At 42.5% G+C, this 23,233-nt stretch overlaps 1 protein-coding gene across 3 annotated transcripts in view; it reads right to left on the bottom strand.

Annotated features, from left to right (window-relative positions):
- The window catches only part of Lypd6b (LY6/PLAUR domain containing 6B), a 46,829-nt gene that overhangs the window by 5,695 nt on the left and 17,901 nt on the right, over positions 1-23,233 (bottom strand). The window contains exons 2-6 of one of the 3 annotated variants that reach the window (XR_004387987.1): positions 20,064-20,247; positions 13,030-13,089; positions 5,675-5,771; positions 2,177-2,328; positions 1,151-1,249 (exon numbers count right to left, since the gene is read on the bottom strand). Coding sequence is in view for 1 of the 3 variants with exons in the window: in XM_032903268.1 (XP_032759159.1) it covers positions 1,151-1,249; positions 2,177-2,291 (214 nt within the window). In the remaining 2 variants the exon portion in view is untranslated. Of the gene's footprint in view, positions 1-1,150; positions 1,250-2,176; positions 2,329-5,674; positions 5,772-13,029; positions 13,090-20,063; positions 20,248-23,233 lie in introns of those variants that run through there. The other 2 variants (XR_004387988.1, XM_032903268.1) reach the window with 2 other exon arrangements.

Below are 23,233 nucleotides of genomic sequence, written 5' to 3'. Positions count from 1 at the left end.
ATTTCTAATTCTGGAAGTCTGTTCTGCTATTTGTTTCCCTTATTCCATCTGACAACCTAAAATCAGATCAGCCCCAGTCTCATTACAGTTCCCTCAGTTCCAAAGTCCTGGCAGCATATTCTCTGTCTCACTTCCAACTTTGTATGAAAACATTCCATTCCTTTCACAACTCTATTTCTACCACCTGCAGGGAGCTGCCATCTTCAAACCAAAAGCTATGACAGTCCCCACTTGATGTATTCTTTGACTCTTGTGTCCAGCTGTCCAGCAGCAACGCTTCAGACCACAGTCCCCGCACTGTGCATTCTGACTTCCATACTCTATCAGAAAAAGAAGTCTCTTCACATCTTTCTTTGCACCTGGGCCTCTCTCGGTTTGTTCCTCAATCTCCCACTATGCCCCGGTGGCCAGTCTCTTTGTGTGCACTGAAAAGTCCACTCACCTATTGCCTCTGGAAGCGTCTACATTTGAGATTTCTTTTTCCTGGCACACTTTTCCCTCAGGCTTCCGTCTCTTGCCCATTCAGGTCTTTGTTTTAATGTCTATGAGAAAAGATTCCCCGTGGTCACCTAGCCAAAGGCATCTATCTATTCATCTTTCACCAAGTATTCACTGAGTACACATTAGGAGCTAGGCACTGGATTTGGGCACTGGAGATGCATCAGTAAACTACCACGGATAATCAGATGTTTGTTAGGGGAGTGAATGAACTTCCTAAGCACCAATGAAACTCTAGAGTAGAGTACTACCCTTTGTTTGCTTTAAGCCAGTAAGTATGACTTTCCTAGGGTATCATCAAGCATCGAGCATTTCTGGAATTGTTTGAATGCCTTAGTCAACACTGTGGTTTCTGTCTTCTTGATAAACACCTTTTAAGAAATCTTTCTTTATGATGCATACAACTGCATGCTGAGTGTGTGTGTGTGTGTGTGTGTGTGTGTGTGTGTGTGTTACCCATCCCCAGGTTCTCTCAGGATACTCTGGCATTTAGACAGTCTTTCACAAGAAATCCGGGACCCCATTAGGATCCAATTGGCTTGTGTTGGCATACTGATCTATAATCTAAGACCTCTCCTTCAGCTAAGGGAAGGATTTAAATAAATAAAGTCACAAAAGAATCTAGAAGAGTCTTCCAAGCTCAGATACTCACCCTGCGGACACCACTTATCTTCTGCCCATCGATTGCAGTTATAATTATCCCCTGCATTTTCACAAGTAAAACACTTGAAACTGTTTGGGAATGGCGTGGCTTTAAAAAAAAATGAAGTAAAGTCACAAGAGGACAAAAATTTCCCAACATCGAAAGCACAAAATTCGCAACTTTATTAGGTGAAACAAAACTCGTAAGACATCCTCCTCTTTGGAATGGTTGTGTCCCAAAATAAAATGGCTCCGCAAGCTAATTTGAAAGATTCGTGGTATGGTTCTATTAGTATTTTATCTTCTGAAGTAAGAGGGGTTGAGACAGTAGGCAAGGGTGGGAGTGGTGTTTGAGATTATACAGCAAATACAGACACATAGACATATATACATAGACATGTGGAGGAGCTAGACAAACACAGATACTTTGGAACATCCTGAAGAATACCGAAAATAAAAAGTGAAGAACAGCAATGACGTACACCTCGAGTGGGGCTAGAATGAAGACAGCCCCCATCCTGGTTGTGCATCGCCAGCACCAGTAAAGCAAGAGGAGAGGAGAAAGGCAAAGAAGAACATGGCCCTCCTCTCATCCTCTGGGTTACTATTTGACTACTACGTTAGTGACAAAACGTGGATGCAGCATTAATTGTGCATAACAGTAAAGAAGACCCAGGTCACACTCTTCCCAATTTCAAACACTCTGATGAGTTTTCAGAGAGTGTTGATGTCCCTTTGGAAGAATGACTCTATCATTTATTCAGGAAATTCCCATAGCCAATCATCTCTGATGAAGAAATCGACAAAAATCCCTGAGCTTCCTCTGCCTTGCCATGATCTGAGACCGTGCTGATAGAAGGCTTGATTGCATTTGTGTTCTTAAAGGAGAAGCCTTGTGAGACGGTAGCAGTAGGCCAATCCATTCCAAAGAAGAGAGAGCCTTTCCATCATAGCACACTCATCCCTGCAGAAAGGGGTGGTAGATGGAAAGGGGACACCAAGGGAATATAGAATGAGGATCGCAGCCCCTACTTACGGTCGAGAGGGGGCCTCACATTGTAGAAGTTGATGTTCTTAGCAAACACCCAGTTTTCTGAGATGACCAAGATCTGAAGGATGGTCACGGCTAGAATGTGGTAGAGGAGCAGCATTCTGAACTCCCTGACTGGGCAGGTCAAAGTCGTGTGTCTGCCATGAGAACACGGACTGGATCAGCTCATTTGGTTTTAGACGTCAATGAGAGGTATGTCCTGCTTCTGCACGGAAAGGTCAGTTATTCCACCTGTCAAAAGGATCAGTACCACACATATCATTCAGATCGAAGTTAGGTTATTACTGCCTTCAACTGGCCTGATAAAATTTCAACAGGACATTCAGTGTTCCTCTCTGTCCAGGAACACAAGCTATACCAGGTTCCTACTGACCTAGCTATAGCAGGTTCCTCCTTTGTCTGGGGATAATATCGAGTCAGTGCTCTCCTAAATGATAGGATTTTCTTCTTCTTCAATCAACCCCGGTTCCTGGTTTATTTGCCTGGAGTCCCTAAACCACTTCTTTCTGAAATCCTTTCTCCGAGTAAACAGAGGTATCTGATCAATCTTGCAACTCCATCAAATCCTGAGAGAAACCATGAAAGTAAAGCTAGGGGAGCAAATACTGACTAAGGCACAAGAAGTCTGGACTAAAGTCTCTGCTGATCCTAGAGTTTATAGATGCAGAGTAGAGAAGGGAACAGCACTTGAGGCGACAGCGCCCCCGCCCCCCATACACACACATGTCACATTGGGTGCAAGGATAAATCACCAGGATGCTTCAGAGGAAGCAATAAACGTGGAGTACTAGAAACAATATAATGATACTCCTGGTCCACAAACATGATTGACTGTCTTCGTAAGGGATTGAAACTCAAAGGAATGACACACGTGCACACCATGCTGAGTAAAGGGCATGACCTTTTGGGACCCCATAGAACCCACAGGCTCTACCCTTTGAAGTCAGCCTCATGGGAGTAGCTAAATCTGCAGACTCATCACCGAAAGCTTGTCTGGACAGAGAAAGGTGAATGTGGGCTGCAGAAAACAACGTACAAACTTGGAGTCCAAAGGTTCAGGTGCTGGGTCTGCTCTTTATTAGCTTCCTGACCTTGGGCAAGCTCTTTAAACTCTATTAACCTCAATTTCCTCATCTGTAAAATGGCTTAATAATACCCACAACCCACACTACCCACACATTTGGATAATTGTGATCATCAAATACAGTTTCAGATAGGATCACATAGCCTTGCGTGAATAAAATACACATAATAAGAGTTCTGCAGAAACGCTAGAGTTCAATAGATTCGGCCAGACTCATTTTCTTCTTGCTGAATCAACTATTTCAGTGGCTTAGGGAAATTTTCAAAGAAAACTGCTTTAATATCCACATACACATACCTCATGGTTCCTCACATTAACTTTTTGAAGCCAAGGTACCAGTGTGTGGATTCCAGAATTCTGCTTCTTCTCTTGTGGTTTTTGCATGTAAGTGACATGTAAACAAGGGTACCATACGGAGAACCAGACAAAACACAGTAGCAACAACCTTCCTTCCCCACAGAGTACCTTTGTCAAGACCAGACGGAGCCACTAAGGATGTAGTCAGTGAAAGAAAACACACTGGTAAAGAATTTCTAAGAACACCATAAGGCTAAACTTTTTCAATTTTGATTTATTTACATCAGCACATAGACCCAGAAATACTAAATAAATTGTTTTGCTAGTTCATTTTAATAGTCAAAATGAAAATTTTAGAAGTTATTCTTACGTAAATATTTCATTATCTGAAGAAATAGCCAACTCCATTATCAAATCAAGTGGTTATATTGGAAAATAATTCTGCCTTTTCTATTCACACATCTAAAGTGGTCCATCCCCCAGCTACAATGAATCAATAGCCAAAGGTTGGAACCCAGTATCCCAAGAGAGACTCTTTATAATGGGGAGATGAGTTCTTTCCCCCTCAAACCTCAGAATGGCTGTGCTCTAACAGAGATCCACAGTGTCTGCGTAGTATGGGAAGCCTCCTAAGATCATGGATTTCAGATGCCCCTGGTCTATACTTAGATTCTCTCTCATCACTGAAGCTGCAGGACCTTAGATGAGTTTCTGAATCTTCCCAAGCTCAACTTCCTTCTCTGTAGTATAGTCATAACACATAGCAGTTCTGAAGTGGGGTATCCAGGACTTTGTGCCTATGAAGACAGAAGCGGAGTGCTGAGCCGAAGTTGAAGCTATGCTCATTGAATGGGTTTCTGTTGGGTGGTAAACAGCATTGGCTCAAATACCTGTTCTAGACCCAACCGTTGTGATGCCTGATTCAAGTTTATTAACCTCTCAGTAACACAGATTTTGAGCTATGAAATGGGAGTAGTAATGTTTCCTTGTAGACGTAGGAATAAAATTGGCTAAAGCACATATGACATTTGAATTATTTAGTTGGTTATGTGCCTGGACTTTTGCTAATTCTTGTAAGCACTTACAGTTTAAAATTTACAGCTCAAAATCCCTGGTTTCCCTAAAGTATTTTCCCTTTGAAACTGAAGCGTATTCATTCATTCTACATGTCATTATTGACATCCTCTGTGGGTCACACATTGTTATTCTTGACTTCTGAGTAATGCCCTTTCTTTCATGAAAACTGCATGTTAGAGGGAAAGAGCAACGCAAGGGCGTGTGTAATTTCAAATTACACAGTTATAAATGCCATGAAGTCAAAGCAATAAGGTGATACCTTAGTAGGAGGGGAGGGGTTGATTATATATGACAGTCTGCACATACCTCTCTGAGTAAGCGACATTTGAGCAGATGGATTAAATGACGGGTAGACAGAAACCAAACCCAAAATATAAAGAAAAGCATCCTAGATCCTATGGAAGTCCGGAAAACAGGTCCGGACACATAGCTCAGTGGGTAAGAGTAACTACTTGCTGCACATGAGGGCATGAGTTCAAATCCATATGAAAAGTCAGGTACCACACATGTGCCAGCTATACCCCTACATGCATGCCTGAAATATGGTGTTGTGTAAATGGAGATAGAAAGACTGACCAGGGTTGCTGACTGTTGGTCTAGCTCCTGGTCTCTTGTGGACAGGAAGTGAAGAGTGGTATAGTAGGACCCCAATTCCCTTATCTGGCTTCTGCATCACATGCAGGCATGAACACCCATGCACACACGGGCATGAACACCCATACTCACACAGGCATGAGCATCCATGCACACACAGGTGTGAACACCCATGGACACACAGGCTCGAACACCCACACACACACAGGCATGAACACCCATGCATACACAGGCATGAACACCCATGCATACACAGGCATGAACATCCGTGCACACAACTTATACACATCCATGTACACACACACACACACACACACACACACACACACACACACTAAAATGGGTAGTAGCAGGTGTGTTTCAAGCACTCAGTGTATTGGTTTGGGAAAATAGACAGCTAGTGGATGAAACCATATTACATAAGCACTTACCATAAAGATCCGGATCCAGGAAAATCAAGTTGAACAAAACCGCAAATGTTTTGTGTCTGTTGAGACATTCCCAAATCCCTCGTCTTGTTTGTTGTTCCTGGAATAAAAGGGATGAAGCAATGGTGAAGGCAGAGGAAAGTGGAGTTCAGATCCACCAAAGGGTTCTCTGAAGGGCTCAAACTACTGAATGGAGCTCAAATGGCCTGGTCGGCAAAGCGCTTGATGAGCATGATCTCTAGCACCCGTGTGAAAAGCCAAGCAGGGCAGAGTGTGCGCATGTGTGCATGTGTGCCTCAGTGTGTGTGCGTGTGTGTGTGTTTACAATTTCATCTTGGGAAGGGGGATCCCTGGAGCTAACTAGTCAGTCACCCTAGCCAATCAGTAACATCCAGGTTCAATGAAAAAGCCTATTATCAGTAAGGCAGAAATGACTGAGAAACTTGCTGTCTGGCCCTCATAAACACAAGCATACTTGTACACATGTATGTACCCCCCCACACACACACACAAATACAAAAGCAAACTAACAGAAACCTAAATGAACAGTCTAAGCCTAAGACTTGCTTTTTGGATTCTCCATGCTCTAAAGCAGGACCGTAGAAACTGGATTATTACCATTGTGCAACTGGGGAAACTGAGGCTCTGAGGCAGGAGACTGCCACTGATCTAGTAAGTTGCCCTTCAAACTTTTCCAGACGGTGCCTTTTGACTATTGGTGATACACAAGACAAAGAGGGTTTGCATTCCAGAGAGCTTCATCTACACGGCCTAAATGTATTTTCATGTTTACTTCAAGAAGAAACAGCAAAGCCTTATTCTAGTCATATTCTCCAGAAACTGAGAAGATTTGCCTGACAAATGAGGAACAAACTAAATAAAAGTGTCTTCTATTTCCTGAGCAGGTTTTACAATGTATTACCACACACTGTCTCCTGAAAAAGCGTCTATATCTTTTTCTGTATACAGACTTCTGTTACCACGACTGTTTTATTTTTCATAAGCAGATGACAGTAGGGTAATGAAGAAGTAAACGGTTAAATAGAGTGCCCTGGAGTTACTGTGCATTGAGAATTGTTGCACAGAGCCTCTAATACGAGATATATCTGTGCAGACACCGCTGGGCAGGTACTCACTGCAGTCCCTGTCACAGGCAAGGTTACAGGGGAGCTTGTACTTTGTTCCCTGAGGGAGTGGCGGCCTATAATGTGTGTTAGAGTAAACCAGGCTATTTTCTCCATGGCCGTTGCACAGACTAATGTTGCTTCTTCATGTAGGATGAGGGGTAACCTGCGAGGTGCCCAAAGTAATTGGTAAAACTGTGTGTGTAGATATATCTTGCTGGGCGGAGGAGCTCAAACTGTTCTGAGACCCACATAATGGTGAAAAATGCAGCGTAGTGCTTCAGAATATAGCTGTAATGATTTTGCTTCCTGCGAGAGTGTCCTTTTACTCTGACACTAAGACAAAAGCTCCACTGTGCACCACAGGATATATGTCTACAAGCCTCACACTCGGTGGACGCTCTAAACGTCTTTCTCCAAGAGAGCTAATACTGTTCTCATCCATGTTTCCCGGAGACAGGCTTGGGCAGAACCCCACGTGTGCGTGCGGGGCCTTCCCTGTGTTTTCAGTCCCTTCTTTAGATGATACACTAACTCGCTCCAGAATGCAAACAGTTTCTCTGCCAGGGGAGGGGAGAGATTTCTTCGAGGCACATTTGTAAAGATACAGGAAGCAACTCTCAAACATTCCAGAGAATGGCAGGTAGCCAGATTTGTAAGCTAAGGAACCCCCTCCTGAGACTGGCCTATACCTGCCCAGAATAAAAGACTTGATTCATAGGAGGGCATGCGGTTCAGAAGCAGGACAACTTCCCAGGCTCTTAATCATGCCGTCTTCTTCTGAAAAGCTGGTGGGGACCTCAAGAAGCAGCATATAGCCGACAGCTTTTGAGGCAGTAAAAAGGCCCATATTAAAAAAATATTCCCTTGATGTATGCTCAGCACACACACTCGGTAAATATGTTTTGGAACAGAACCAACATCATTATCTCTGACCTGGACAGAGCGTCTTTCGTAGTGAGTCAAACAGAGGCATCTGCACTAAGGAGCTGGCCAGGCATCCAAGGCTGTTAAATGACGGACTCCCAAGAGAAACCCATAGACCAAAGTGCAGCGCACTGCATTTTTTATGGGATTCCTAAAACGTAAATCAGCAAGCACAGGAGTACCTTCAGCTGCTAATGAAATAAACGAACAGATAATTGAAGGGAAGCAGCCCATCTAAGTCCAACATCCCAGTCCACACTCACATCCACACCTCCCTGCAAGCACCACTCACACTTAATAAGCCTGGCTTCCCTTGGAAAAAGGACTGAAGGCCAAGTGGAAATTCAAAATGGGTGCTGAAATTTTATTGAGGAGGGTATGGGCTGCTTCTGGCTGGGAAACCAAGGTGATGAAAAGAGACGTTCATGGCCCTATTAAATTTTGGAAGAATGGGGGTTGGGGATTTAGCTCAGTGGTAGAGCGCTTGCCTAGCTAGCGCAAGGCCCTGGGTTCGGTCCCCAGCTCCGAAAAAAAAAAAAAGAAAAAAAAATTTTTGGAAGAATGTCATGGGATGTGCCCTCTACCCACTTCCCCACAGAGGAGCTGAAGGCTGGCTGCCGAGCCTCGACAGGGCTTGGGAGCTAGTTTCCAGGCCTTCAGTTTCTAGCTTCTTGGACCGTTTGCTCTCTATGTGACATAAGATTTGTGGAGGGTTTCTGCTTCTCCACATCTTGAAAGTTCGTAATTTGAAGTCACATCCTTACAGCATGCTGAGTGCTGAGTTTAAAACAGTAAACAAGAGCAAATCCCCAAGTTCCCACATATTCCTAGTAGGAAAAGACAATATGAGCCACTGAAGATGTGGCTGACAACCTTCGAGGGAAAGAAAAACAACAGCCTGAGCTTCAGAAAGACCCAGAATAAAGTTCCGGGTCTATATTTATTAATCAGGCAATCACAGGGCTAAGAAGTATTGTCCCCATTAGTAATAAGGAAAGTAGCCTGAAATTGTGCTGGTAACTTAGGTTGTGGTACAAATTGAGAGTAACTATTAGTATATAAACTACTTTTATTTAACCTTAAGAATCTTAAGCACCAAATAATAATTCTTCTTCTTCTTCTTCTTCTTCTTCTTCTTCTTCTTCTTCTTCTTCTTCTTCTTCTTCTTCTTCTTCTTCTTCTTCTTCTTCTTCTTCTTTTTTCTTCTTCTCCTCCTCCTCCTCCTCCTCCTCTCTCTCTCTCTCTCTCTCTCTCTCTCTCTCTCTCTCTCTCTCTCTCTCTTCCATTCCTGTACATGCCATTACCAGCAGATTAAAGATCAGATCAAGAGATACAGTTGTGCAGACTTACTTGGTATTTGTCTCAAGTGGGACAATGTTGAGGTCCAGGAACTAACATCTTAAGAGGACTCAGAAATCCCTCCTATTACAACCAAGTGAACCATGCCCTCCGCTTCTAATAAAGTATGATACTGACGGAGGTAGATTAATGGTGAATTCCAGTTATGCATTAAGACTCAGAAATGTAGTATGGTATTCATATAGTATTCTAGATTCCCATTACACTGCTTTAAAAATAAATATAACCGAAAAGATTTTCACCAAACTCAGGATCAAAACCTCACAGCAGTGACCTTTCTAAGCATAAAGCTGGAAATTTGGTGAAGCCAAAGATGTAATTCTTGATCTGTGGTATGTAACCAGATTCCTAAAATAGCACTAATGATAGATAAAGTAATTGCATTATGCAAATCAGTTTAAATCTAATTGTGAGTCAATATATGACCAGTAAGTTTGAAACTCAGATACTTTCTAATTTTAAAGTGTGATATCCCAAAGAGACAGAGAGAGAGACAGAGACAGAGACAGAGAGACAGAGAGACAGAGAGACAGAGAGAGAGAGTCAATGTCTACGTGCATTTTATGGGGTCACTTGATTCCCTAAACCAGGCTGTAAACGCATACCTACAACTCTGTTTAAGAGAATGGATTACCAATTAGCCTAGTTTACTTTTCTGCTGCTATGATAAATACCATGAACATAAACAACTTGGGGAGGAAAGGGTTTATTACATCTTAAACTTCCAGGGGACAGCGCATCACTGAGGGAAACCAAGGCAGGAGCTGAAGCAGAGGAATGATACTGACTTGGCCCTCATGGCTTGTTCAGCCTGCTTTTTTATATGACCCAGGACCACCTGCCCAGAGGTGGCACCCACTCGCAGTGGGTTGGGGTCTCCCACATCAATTAATAATCCAGAAAATGTTCCACAGGATTAGCCTACAGGCTAATCTAATGGGGGCATTTTTTTTCCCAGTTGAACCTGGCTTGTGTCAAATTGACAAATGAAGCAACCAGTGCACCAACTGTTTACAGCACCTACAGTTGTTGGTGGGGAGAAGAGTAGGAGGCCAGGAGTACTACACACTGTCCTGGGGCTTTATGTCACTAGCCATTGTTTACAAAGCCCCTATGAGCTCAATTTCATTCTCTAGTCTCCACCTGAAAATATACCATACAAGCAAGGGTCGAGTCTGTAGATCTTCTGAAACGGGAGGACACTTAAAAACCAACAGTAAACTGCATGCTCTGGCAAAAGAATATTGTGCTGACTTTTGCATAGTCACAAAATCCAGAACAGATTATTCAAAGAACTCTCTGGAAGCTGACAAGCTTATAAAAGCCGTCCTAAGGAAAAAAAAAAAAACTCTGTATCTTGCATATATAGCAAAGTTACGGTGTGTCACTTGCACTATAAATCGTCACTATTACTACTCGGAGCAGAAGGGAATGTACATATATAAAGATATATATGAGCATAATTTTGTATTCCCAGAGGAAACTGAAAAATTATGTACATTAAATAGCGTTTTAATTGCAACATGAAAAACGATATTTAATGGCTGGTAACGTGGTTCTCAGTCCCACAAGGGTAAAGTCAAGTGAAGCTGCTGCCTGGTATAATGGGGGAAAATTGGCCTTTGGAGGCACCAGGCCTAGGCAGAAATTCTGACTGTCACCTCTATTGCCTCTCATTCAATTGCTTTGGGTTCTCAGTTTCCTATCAGTAAAATAGAGAGATCACATATGCATTTTTGCAAAGTTTAGGGAATTAAAGAAAAATTAAAATGTTGCCACCCTGTCCATTTTCCAAGTCAATTAGAAGGCTAAATGTGGAGAACTATTGTTCTGTACTGAGTTATCCAACTGGCCAATACCAGTCTTGTTGCTCAGAAGCTGACGAGATAGGACTCGAACTCAATATATATTTTTCAATTTTCAAATTCTATGCTTATCTGAGCATATATGAAAACAGGATTTAAAACCTCTGAAAACTAGACTATGTGGGACAACAATTTCCAGGCATCCTTGGACTGAAACATTCTATCTACTGGGGAAGCTCCTTAAGACAGGAAGTAAACAACTCAAAATAGATTTTCAGAAGTCCCTGAAACTGATCAGATTCACTAGGCCCCTCCCTCCCAAGAGTGAAAAATAAGAACTGCTTGAGAATTACTATCAAACTAGCCAAGCTGTCTTGAAGAAGCAGGACCAGGTGAGGAATCTGAAAGAGGCTTAGGCCATCTGAGTTTTCTAGAAAGGACACTCTCCACATGACAAGCTGCCTTTGCTATGTGTAGTATGTTCCAGGTTCCATGGCACCCTATGCTGCAAAGGCAAGCATGCCTTCCCAATGGTTCAGGTTTGGTTTGACCAACAGCAAGTGCTCATAGATAGCAAGGTGGTGGGAAAGTCAGGCTGGGCATCGGTTTCTGTGACTACCTCCATCACGTCCTGAAGTGCCTATCAGAGGCATGCCACACCTAGCACATCTTAGATGCTGGTAACCATTTTTCCCTTGTCCTTTGGGTCTGAGTTAAGATGGAAAGGACTCTTCTCTGCTGCTAACTCTGGAGTCTGGTATTCTGCTAATGGCTTCCTGGCCCTTGTAAACTGAACCTTGTTAACTTTCTGAAATAATACCAATTGAGTATGCCACCTGGCTCCTTCCAGAACTCCAACTGAATCTTGAACATCAGAAAAGACCCACTCTGGAGTCACTGCTCTTTGGTGTAGCAGAGTGATCATAGGAAAGCTCTAATACATGAAGTCTCATTACCAGCTAAGAGGAGAACTAGTTACATTCTCTGAGTTATGAGGACCCAACAACTGGATAATGCAGCAAATCAATCAGTGAGAAAATGAAAACACCACTGAGTTCTGTACCAGAAGATAAATGTAAATGAATATTTTATAAGCTCATCCAAATATTGCAACATCAACAAAACCTAGTGACTCCTTATCCTACCATCACGAAGTGTATCATGAAAAGGCGGAGAGAGGTGAGCAATGTCAGACAAAAGACCTTAGAAAATGAACATGGGCTGTTACTAATATAGCAGTGAAGCTCATGAAGCTCCATACATTCAAAGATGTTCCCTCTCACTGAACTACAATATACAGATACGTGTATGTAGTTATGCATATCAGCACGAAAACAAGTCTATCTGAATGCAACCAATCCCTGGACTACTGAAACCTCTATTAATTGGACTATGCTCTGCTGTGTAGTTTCTATCCTAAGACATTCTATTTTATAAAAAAAAAAATAACATTGGATTTTCACTTGACATTGAGTTTCTCTCTTAAACGAAGAACTTCTCTCTTTAAATTAATAACCTATCTGTTATTGTTCAGATCCTAAATGTCCACCAAAGGCTCATGTGATGAGGGCCCCCAATATAAGAATGTTCAGTGGTCAGACTTTGAGGAAATAACAGATCCTCAACGACTGGCTTAGTGCACTGATGGACTCATGCCTGGATGGACAGATGGGAGGTGTTGGAATCCGAGGGAATGGGATATACTTGAAGATAGTACACCCTTGAGAGCCATCTTTGGGTTTGTGTCTTGTCCCTGTCCACTTCCTTTCCTCATCTCTGCGCTCTGATTTGCTTTGTTATTGTTGTATTTTTGCCTCTCTTTTTGTCTGTTTTGGCTGTTATAAGGTCAGCACCTCTGCTACTCACCATGATATTCAGCCTCACTACGGTGCAGAAACAGCATATCTACTCAGCCATGGACTAGAACCTCTAAAATCCCCAAACAAAATAAACCCTTTCTCCTCAAAGTTGAAAAGTAGTATTTTGCCCCAACCAGAAGCTGAGGAGTATGCTTTCTCCATCTTCTGATGTCCCCTCACCTTCCACACCCCAAGCCCCCCCCCCAAGACAATGTTCTCAGGAGACTCATTTGCCCAAGTAAAGGGAACTCCTTTACTTCACTTCCTTGTGTGATTGAACTCACCTTCCTTACCCAAGTCTTCCTCCTCTTCTTCTATTCCTTGCTTCTCTCATTCAAGCACACCTAATTAGTAGAAAAAAAAAGTTGGCTAAAATGCACATTGAGATCTTATCCATATTCGATACCAATTTCTGGACCATAAAATTCCTTATTGGCCAACAGGGGGCTCTTTGCTTATGCCTAAAAGAGCCCCTTCCACTTTGTGCTTAAAACGAAGCACAAATGAATGTACTTTTACTAACACTGACATGCAACAGAGACCAAAAAAAGGATTCTTCTTATTTCTTTTGTGTGAATGAGGTGTGATTGGGCACAAACATTGTCCTCATTGAAAATATGTAAAGATAGGACTGCCTGTGGGATGTGCCACAGGAGGAATTCAGAAGGTAAGAGGACTGAGGTCACACACCAGTGACCCATCCTGTTTAGGGTGGTATGACAGAGATGGGGCCCATGCAATCCGTGCTGAACTCATAGCCACCAGTGGATAAAAGTGAGAGTCCTAGTGTGAAGTCACAGCTCCTGGTAGCTGTCTTTCATAATGACTACAGTCTCTCTGGCAGAGAGCACTGACCCTGTACTTCAAAGCTAACCCCTACCCACCTCTGAAGTGGCATGGCTGACCACCGTAGGACAAACAGGGAACATAGTGTCCTTTTGATCACCTTGCACTGTTTTTCCCTTGACTCCAGAGTAGAGTGGTTTCCATTTACCCTTTAGCATGTGGGCTTGGGTAGCAGGAGATTAGCTCAACGCAAAGGCCTTGAAGTCTCGAATTAGCACATTCGCTATACAATATGATTCATCCCCAGAGAACTTTCCCATCTGAAACTAATTAACTCTCCACACATGGGTGTGAGGTAAGCATGATGTGGTCATCGCCAAAGTGTAAGAAGAGATTAGAGTTGGGGAGGTCACAGGTTGTGCCAACGTTCTTAGGGAATTGTGTCATCACACAGGAATCTGACTCCGTCTCTCTGCCCTCTCTAGGATCTGAACCAATTTACCACATTTTGCCCATTTATTCCTTATTTCATTTTGTTAAAGGCGCAGGCAGATAGGAGCCCTTCAACGAAAGACCATGTTCAAAACTTTAGTGTCATTTCCACCCTGACTTGGCAACAGGAGTCGCTATCCCTGATCTTCTTCAGGAAGATGTGTAACTGGACAGAGTTGGTCCTGTCCTTTGGAAATAAGGCAAAGAGTGACATATCTTCACCCAGCTTTCCAGGAAGCACACGGTGGGGCTCGCTCTTCAGAGCCACCCGTGCACAGGCAGCCTTGAGGCCAGGCTCAGTAGGTGCTGGGAGAGCGAACTGCTCAAAATAGGAACACAGCGGCAGAGCCTTTTTGACACACTTGATTAGAGCAGTCCTTTGCAGCACTCTCAGGGCTCCAGATGATCCCCACAGCATGGCATGCTGCAAACATTTGAGCTCGCTCTACTGTCAGCCTTTTGGATTTTGCAGAAGGAGAACCAAGGTGGGCTAGTGTCCAGAGAGAAGCAAGCGTCAACCTCCAAGATCGTGCCTTTTCTCTCTTCTTGATTCCCCATCCTCTTCCACCTGCTCCAAGTCCCCAGCCTTTTACAACCACTGTCTCCTATCCTACTGCTATAGAGCAGAGAAACTTTTCCCACTCGTGATTCCACTTCGCCTGAGAAGTGTTTATGCATTTCAGGTTTACAAAGACCTAACCCTGACTTGCTGCAGGTCAGAACAAATTTTATTTTAAAGCAACTCTTTGGCATACGTTATTATTGTACTATTTAAGATGAGACTATATTCGCATGCTAATAAGAGGAATAAATTGTTTAATTTTACATGGAGAATTAAATTTGGGGCTGCTGAGATAGTCTAGTGACTAAACGTGCTTGCTGCCAAGATTGACGACCTGAGTTCAAACTCCAGGAAAAACCGAGTGGAAGAAAAGTGAGTGCTGTTTTCCAACCTCCATATGGGTGTGTCATGTTGTGTGAGTGCCTCCCTACATAAAATAGATATCAAAGTAAAAATGCTAAAGGATTAAATCCTGGCTGAATATTTGATTCTGCAGGACACAGAGGATCTTCTCCACTTTTCAGAGTTGACTGATATTGATTTGATAGTAGTCAATGCTGAGAATGCCACTTTGCATTAGCGTGCTGCACAAAATGCAGAAATAATGTCTACGGACGTTTTAGAAATTGTTGGAAATTCTGTCCTCCTCCCAGGGTAACATTTATGATTTTATCATAATCTCAACATTTTTATGAGTTTTATGGTTTTATGCCACATCAGCAAACACAATTTGAAAGTTTTAAGATCAAACACTGTAATGCAATAGAACTCAAAGATACACTGATAAGATGCTTATGTGCTGAGAAACAGTGGAAGGAAAATATTAAAATTCCTTGTTTTCCATAATTAAAGAATGCTTTTATAAGAACAAAAAACTTGGTGTTGATGGAAGAAAAAATGAATTAAAATAAAAAACAACAACAAAATCCCATTGCAATTCACAACATAACATAGTCTCAATCTAGCTTGTTTCATTGCAATTCACAACATAACATAATCTCAATCTAGCTTGTTTTCAGGCAGGCGGTACCCATTGACGTCAGAGAGGGTGTAGGCATGCGCAGTACAAGACACGCATGCTGTCCGTTCGGAACTAAGGTAACAGTGAAGCTGCACGGGGTGACACAGACAAGCACTGCAGAGACACCCAGGGATGAATTTACTTTCGATCCTGAGTTAATTTGAGGTTCTTGCACATTCAAAATCTGTCACTCACTCTTGATAAAGTTGTGTGACCCTACTATTGTGATCCACGGTTTAAGAAGCTGTTCATTACAGTTTGCTTTACTGGTCTTTTCCTTGGGGAGCGCACATTCTCACACCCATCAGCCCCCGCTCCTACAATGTCAATTTCTAAATTACCAACCTGAGGAGTCTGCGTTATAAATCTTATTTTCTGCCACCTTTATACAGTGTGGATTGAGTAGAGACTTATCACTCCATTTAAATAGTCCCAATAATCATTAAAATAACCTTAACATTTCAGTAATCTAAAGAGTACAATACTGTAAGTAGACAGCCGAGTAGGAGAGAACAGAAAGTCCAAAAAAACCTCAACTACACTGGCAAGTTTAAACAGACTTTAAAAAGTTAAATTGTGACAGAACAATGAGAGAAAAAAATAAAGCTGGATCTATACCCTGTATGATAGACAGAATCCAATGCTATAAAATTCCAGAAAACTACTTGGCATAGTAATGCTATAAAAAGTATGTTTTAAAAAAAAATCCTTATATATCATTAACATATATTGATGTACTTATCAAGAAAATAATATATCTGGGATTTGTGTATTAATATTCTCAATATGAGGTGGGCAATAGATAAGATTGGGTAATATTCAAATGACTAAAGGTGGACGGTGGGTGCCTGGGAGTTGTTATAGTTCTTCTAATTCATGTATGCCTAAAATTATATTGTTCTTTGGAAAATTTCCTAAAATTATTTCATGATAACTTTTAAGCAGCCCAAGAAAGTAAGAACGATGTACTTGGAATGGGGAAAGGTCCTTCCAATCATGGATAGAACCCAGGAAATGGAAAATTAAAGTTTCAGTAATTCAACCACAGTTTTAAGAAATTCCATATGCAAAAGATATATATCATAAGTAAAGTCAAGAACAAGTGGCAACCTGGGAAAATAATTTTCAACTCAAATCACAGACAAAAACAAAACCAAACACTCAAGCAATTATGCTGGTATAAAAACAGCTACCAGCATAGTTTCCATAAGAAACTTATGAGCAATGAATAGGAAAGCTGTCAAAAGACATAACTGTGTTACAGAACATTAATAAAACGGTCTTTAAACATCATTTAAAAAAAGTTGGGCACATTTCCAAAGAGGAAAAATATAAATCAAAATTATGTTGTCAGTTTTCTAGAATTTGGTCAATCTGATAGGTTAGCCTGCTTGCTGGTTCTCTCTTCTGAGGAACCCACAAACAGTAGGCCTTACATGTGGTACTGATGGGATCCTGGCTGTTAAAGAACAATTCCCAACAGCATTCAACTCTTCAATGCATTGAGCCTGGACCCCAAATCCTAATTCTAGAAATTCCTTCCGGCATCCATGTAAAATGATATTCTCCCATGATACTCAACACACACACACACAGAGACACACAGACACACACACACAGACACACAGACACACACACACACACACACACACACACACACACACACACACACACACGGACATGCACACACTCACCATGTCACCTCTTAGAATTTAGAAGCAATGAGATAAAACCATTGCATGTATCTACATAAGTCCATGCAATAAGCTTATATGGAAAATTAGCAAAGGCGAAGGTTTGTGGCTAGAGTGACAGGTAAAGAACTAAAGAATGAGAGGGCGGAAGTAACAAGAATACTCCTCAAAGTGTACTCCTCGTTGGTCTGGTTTTTCCACCCATGAGTACACGTGGCTTGGTGCCACTGGCCTGACAGTTCCCAGTTACCAACCTGTCATACAGTTAAACATGACGGTTCCTTCTAAGGGGGTGGGAGGGAAGGACCTGAGCTCCATGCCCTGGATCCATATGGCCAGGCATGGTAGTGAAGGCTTATATGCTAGTGCTGAGGAAATGCAGAGGGAAGAGTCCCTGGAGTTCACTAGCCAGGCAGCACCTAGGCCACTCAGAGAGATTCAGGCCACTGAGAGATCTTGTTGCAAAGGAGGTAAATATCCTCCTTGTCCTCTGGCTTCCATATAGCCTTGCATCTGTATACATACATGCATTAAAAATATCCCAGTGGTTAACGCGAAACGGCATCTTTGTTTAGCTTTAGAGTACATCACTTGGTGGTGGATGTAAGGGAAATCGCCCATCGCCATCCTCACTACATTCTGAAAGTCAGTTGGTAACATCCCCTGAATTCAGTGAAAGCCATTCACAGATCTGTGGAATAAAAGTATTTGGTACGCCCATAAGGATGAGAAACCGCTAGAAGGTACCACCTTCTTTCAGAATAGGAGGGTGACACCATGCCAGCTCATTTATACATTCATTGGCCCACATTGTTTCAATATTCCTAAAAGTGTAGGGAGCAGAGGTAGCCCCAAGTGAATGTGTAAAGTAGATGAAGTCTTGAGTTGAATGTGAACTCCTGACAAGGACCAATAATCCCTCAGACCTCTGGGAGTTGAAAAAGCCTTCCATGTGGTCCAACCACAAGTGTTCCATTGACCAATGAATGCAAAAATTATCACGTGCAGAGCCCAAAATGCTGAGAGGCAATGGAGGTAATGGGAGCAGATTTAGCTTGTTAACGAAGACCTCCCACCAAGGCCAACTGATCTGCCCTTCTGCCATGCACACCAAATGTCTGAGGTTTGGGTGGATACGGTTGGTGCCCTCGTTCAGAGTGAGCATGGCCCTCTTTCCCTGCTTTCTTGGATGTGTGTCTGTCCTTCCCTCATTCTTTCATCACCTCAGCCAGGCCTTCCAGGTCTGAGCCACGTGGGCTATGACACAGAAGAGTGATTTGTCTTTGGTTCGTTGAAATATTGGAAATAGTGCAACATCTCCTCTGACTATAATTGAGGTTCTGAGGTCCCCTTCTGCAGGCAAGAAGAGGAGGCCTGGAATCCCTCACCTGAACCCTCAGCAAACAGACTCTACATCCAAAACCTTCCCTAAGGGGAAAAGATGCCGAGGTCCTTTGGATGGACACGGTAGGGGTGAAAAGACGTCTTCTCAGCTCAGTGAACAAGTTAGATAGGTTTCCATTACTTCAGCTCCTCCACAGCCTGAGTGTACAACATTGGCCAAGTTACTGTGTCTCAGTCTACTCCTTGCAAGAATATCTCAATAATAAAAAACAGTGATCTCAAGGGAGGAAATCAATTTTTTTTCCAAGCACGTAGAATCATGTCTAGGAGACGAGAAGAACTCACTAAAAGCTAGCTTCTCGCTTGCAGCATCTTGGAAGTGACTCTGGAAGACTGTCTGGAGCCATCCATCCAGGATTACATCCTGAAAAGTTTGGGAATGTATTCTCTGTCACCATCCTCCTTAGGCTAATTAGCTGTGGTACGAAATGGAAATTACGGAATTTCATAACTTTAACTTTACCAGTGTTGAGTGATTTACACAATCCTGCAGCTAGGAGGTCCCAGAACTGCATTCCTTTCTTTGGCAATGGGTCTTCCCGTGTGAATTGCTCACCACATCTTGTCTGAGTACTGACTTCAGACTGGGACTAGGTGGAGACTGTCCGCTCCTTTCCCTGCCTCCGTACAAAGGTTTGGAGGAAGGAGAGAAGAAGGTAAGGCACACAGAGGGTCGATCCAATCTGCCCACAGAGGCACAAGAGGCCTTAGAGGAGAGACAGGTAGGGTCTGCTTGCAGATCCACGGGGAGCTGATAGTTCTAGGCAACAGTCAGACTCCAGAACCAGCCTCTATTCTCTACTGTGTGTGGGGTATGAAAGTCACGGCCCAGAAGGGAGTAGGAAAAAGCAGTGTCCACAGGCAGTGATTTCAGTGTGGGCCTACTGCCCTCCTCCTGGATCTTTGCTTCAGACAGGAACTGGAATGCTGTCACCAAGAAAACACAGCCCCTAGATCATCTGCTCTTAGGGAAGGAAGTGGAACCAATGCTCACACCCCAGTGAGAAAGAGACAGCAATGCTTTCCGGGTTAGAGGTCTGAAAGTTCTACCTCTGCCTGCTTCAGACACGTCTCTCCTGTTTCCTCCTTTGAAATGCACATTTTAGTTCATTTCATAGAACAGTATAATTCGTGCCTGTAGCTGCTCTACACATATTTATTCGGGTATTAAATTGTATCGCTAATATTACAATTACCAAAATTATAATGTAATATACATATTAATGAAGTAATATTTAGCAGACAGCTGCTATGTACTGGACAGCACTGTAGCCACAGCTGCAGTAACTCCTAAAACCAAGTGCCTGCCTTCCTCAGATCTTACTTCGTGATATTTTGCTAGTGATTAGTTCTACTCACCTCATGCAGAGTAACTTCCATTTTAAGTTAGCATTCATTGAGGCTTTGTAAGAGTCAGGCGCCCGACGCAATGAATCATGTAATCGTCACCGCACAGCCAGGTGGGAGCTATTATTATCCCCAATTCACACAGGAGGAGTCTGAAGTTCAGAGAGAGGATAGCAACTTGCCCAAGGTTACACAGCTAGTGAGTCAAGAGAGAGAGAATTTCGATTCAGGTCTAGGCCCACACCCCTCCACTCTAACTCACTCATAAGCATGGCCTCAAAACCCTCTACTCTAGATTGCTGTGAAGAGCAGTGTGCTCTGTAATGATCCGGTCTGTGTTTTCTTTCTTTGTTTAACACGATTCCGTGTCTTTCGTACAATACCTTCTAGCATCCAGACAATGGGAATTTAAAAACAATTGTGTCAAGTTATGGGGCTGTGTGGCACAGCAGGCTAAAAAATGAGCCATGTGTACATAAATATTTAAATACATGCAATACACTCCATTTAGTGCATTATTCAAATCCTGGGCTTATATAAAAAGGTTTCCAGAACTTACCAGCTGCTTCCTTTTTGTGATCTCAATGATTCTCACCCAAACAGGCCTCGAAGGAACCATTTTCCAAACCAGCCGCTTTATACTGACACCTGGCCACTGATGTCATTCGCCTTTTTCTCTGTCAACCTCACACTGACAGAGGGAGAGCGTCAGTTTGAAGTCCCACTCCCCAATGACGGCCCTCCCCTCAAGCTTGGTACTGTAATTCCCTCTAAACTCTAGGCAAAGCCATTCATGGCTCAGTGAAGTGAGAAGGAGTAAGCAAAGTCTAAAGGGGATCCGGAAGTCACTGAAATCGGAGATGCGCCCCAGGCCCCAGGAGGTCAGGCTGGCCAGAAGCTCTCAGCTCTGTGGTGAGTCAGCAGATGGCAGTCATTTCTGCTGTTTGCCAAGCTGCAGAGAGAGTTAGGAGATGTTCCTGCACGGGGCTTTAGAACCTTGTTATTCCCCTTGATGGCTTCACTCGATGGCTTCACTTGATGGCTTCACTTGATGGCTTCACTTGATGGCTTCGCTTGATGTTTGGTTTCAACCCACTGCTGGGATTGAGGGTGGGAAGAATGTGTGTGGTGAGGGAGGGTACTTGCAGTTAACTCCAGAATACCGCAGGAGCCCAAACAGTGCCCCTAGGGCACCTCACCAGTCCCTTCAGTGGAAAGAGGAAAAGGTGTGGGAGGAGACATTCAGCCTGCCACAGTGAGGTCTCTTTACACCCCTTTCATCCCAGCAATGGGCCTGGCCTGGAACCAAGGTCGGAATGCTTGTGGAATGAAGAAATGAGGTGTAAAAGGAAAGTCACATTCTCTCTTAAGGAGGCCTTTACAGAACAAATGGATGCATCAGGACACGGGTTGCATGCACCGTGCTCCAATGAGGCCTGACAAGGACCAAGGAATACACAATCAAAGCCACGCGACCAGTGCTCCACATAGATTCCGAGGTAACGATTATCTCGTTTCTTATCATTAACTCAAAACAGTAAAAGTTTGCAAAGAAATTGAGGTCGAAGGTGCACAAGTACCAAGCTGATGTCTAAGCAGGAACACAGCAGTCACTACAGCCACTGTCAACCAATGATCGTACTAGTTATGAAATCCGTCAAGAGGAATCCCAGAGGCTCGGGAATTTAATCCCTTAATGAGGCATGAAATGTGTGGTAGACAGCAGGATATAAACCAATGCAACAGTTATTGCTAGGATTCTGCACCTCTGAGCAAGAGACTGCATGGAGAAAGGCCAGGGACTGTTTCAAAGCTCCGCGTGGGGTCTAGGCTCTCCTGGCCCCTTGGGGGAGAGGGACTCGTGAAGCATGCCCCATTGAGACCCTAGGTTCTATCCTTGGTACTGAAAAGAAAACGGACATATCTAAGACAGCAAGTCAGGATTTGCAGATTCTTGGGGGTGACACATTGATGGCACCATATGTGGTAGATGGCATTTCTACTGCTGTGAAGAGATGCTATGACCACAGTAACTCTTCTAAAAGGAAACATAATTGGGGCTTGTTTAAATTCAGAAGTTTAGTTCATTATCATCACCCTAGGAAGCATGGCGGCACACAGGCATACATGGTGCTGAGGAAGAGTTCAACAACTGGATCAGCAGGCAGCATAGAGAGAAGGGGGGGGGGAGAGACAGAGACAGACAGAGAGACAGAGAGAGACAGAGAGAGACAGAAAGACAGAGACAGACAGAGAGACTGGTTCTCCTTTGAACATTTGAAACCCCAAAGCTCACCCCCAGTGACAGTCTTTCTTCACTAAGGCCACACTTCCTATTAGTACCACTCCCTGGTGACCAAGCACTCAAATCTATAAGTCTATGGCAGGAATTCTTATTCAAACCACCACACCATAACTGCTGTTGGCTTCCTCTCTTGTGGGTAACTATACTCTATACTGGATTTGAAATGTTGTGTTTTGACACCATCCATCCAAGTTTACTTTTAGGGTTTCTATTGGTGGAAACAGCATTAACTGAATACAACTTTTAAAAGTAAAACACACAAGCGCAATATTTATGTGTATATATAATGCATGCTTATATAGACATATATTGCTTTCTCTTTTATGCATTTATTCTTTTTTCATTCTCTTTATACATTATGCATTTATTCTTTTAATTTTTTAAAAATTTATTTATTTATTTATTTATTTATTCAGTGTGTGTGTGTGTGTGTGTGTGTGTGTGTGCATGTGCAACACATGTGTGGCTTGAGGCAGGCATCTTTACCTGCTAAGATATGTATCTCTTTTAGTCTTTTAATAAACATTCATAAATGTCTATTATATATTATATAACATGTACTATATACTATTTACTATATACTATATATACTATGATATATACTATAATGTATACTATACTATATATAGTATAGACATACTATATATTAACATAATATATAGTATTATAATAATATAATACTAATTATAATAATATATTTTATTATACAAATATATACTATATACTATATACTATACTATATACAATATACACTACCTGTAACAATGTATATATATTATATTGTAATATAATGTATATTATATATTATATGTACTGTATATTGTATATAGTATATATAATATCCTAGATGCTATATAATTTATATACACTATATAAT

This window comes from Rattus rattus, chromosome 5 (genome assembly GCF_011064425.1).
Source record: "Rattus rattus isolate New Zealand chromosome 5, Rrattus_CSIRO_v1, whole genome shotgun sequence".
Taxonomy (NCBI): Eukaryota; Metazoa; Chordata; class Mammalia; order Rodentia; family Muridae; genus Rattus; species Rattus rattus.
Note: the sequence above shows the minus strand (reverse complement) of the source record. Positions and strands in the feature narration are given on the sequence as shown.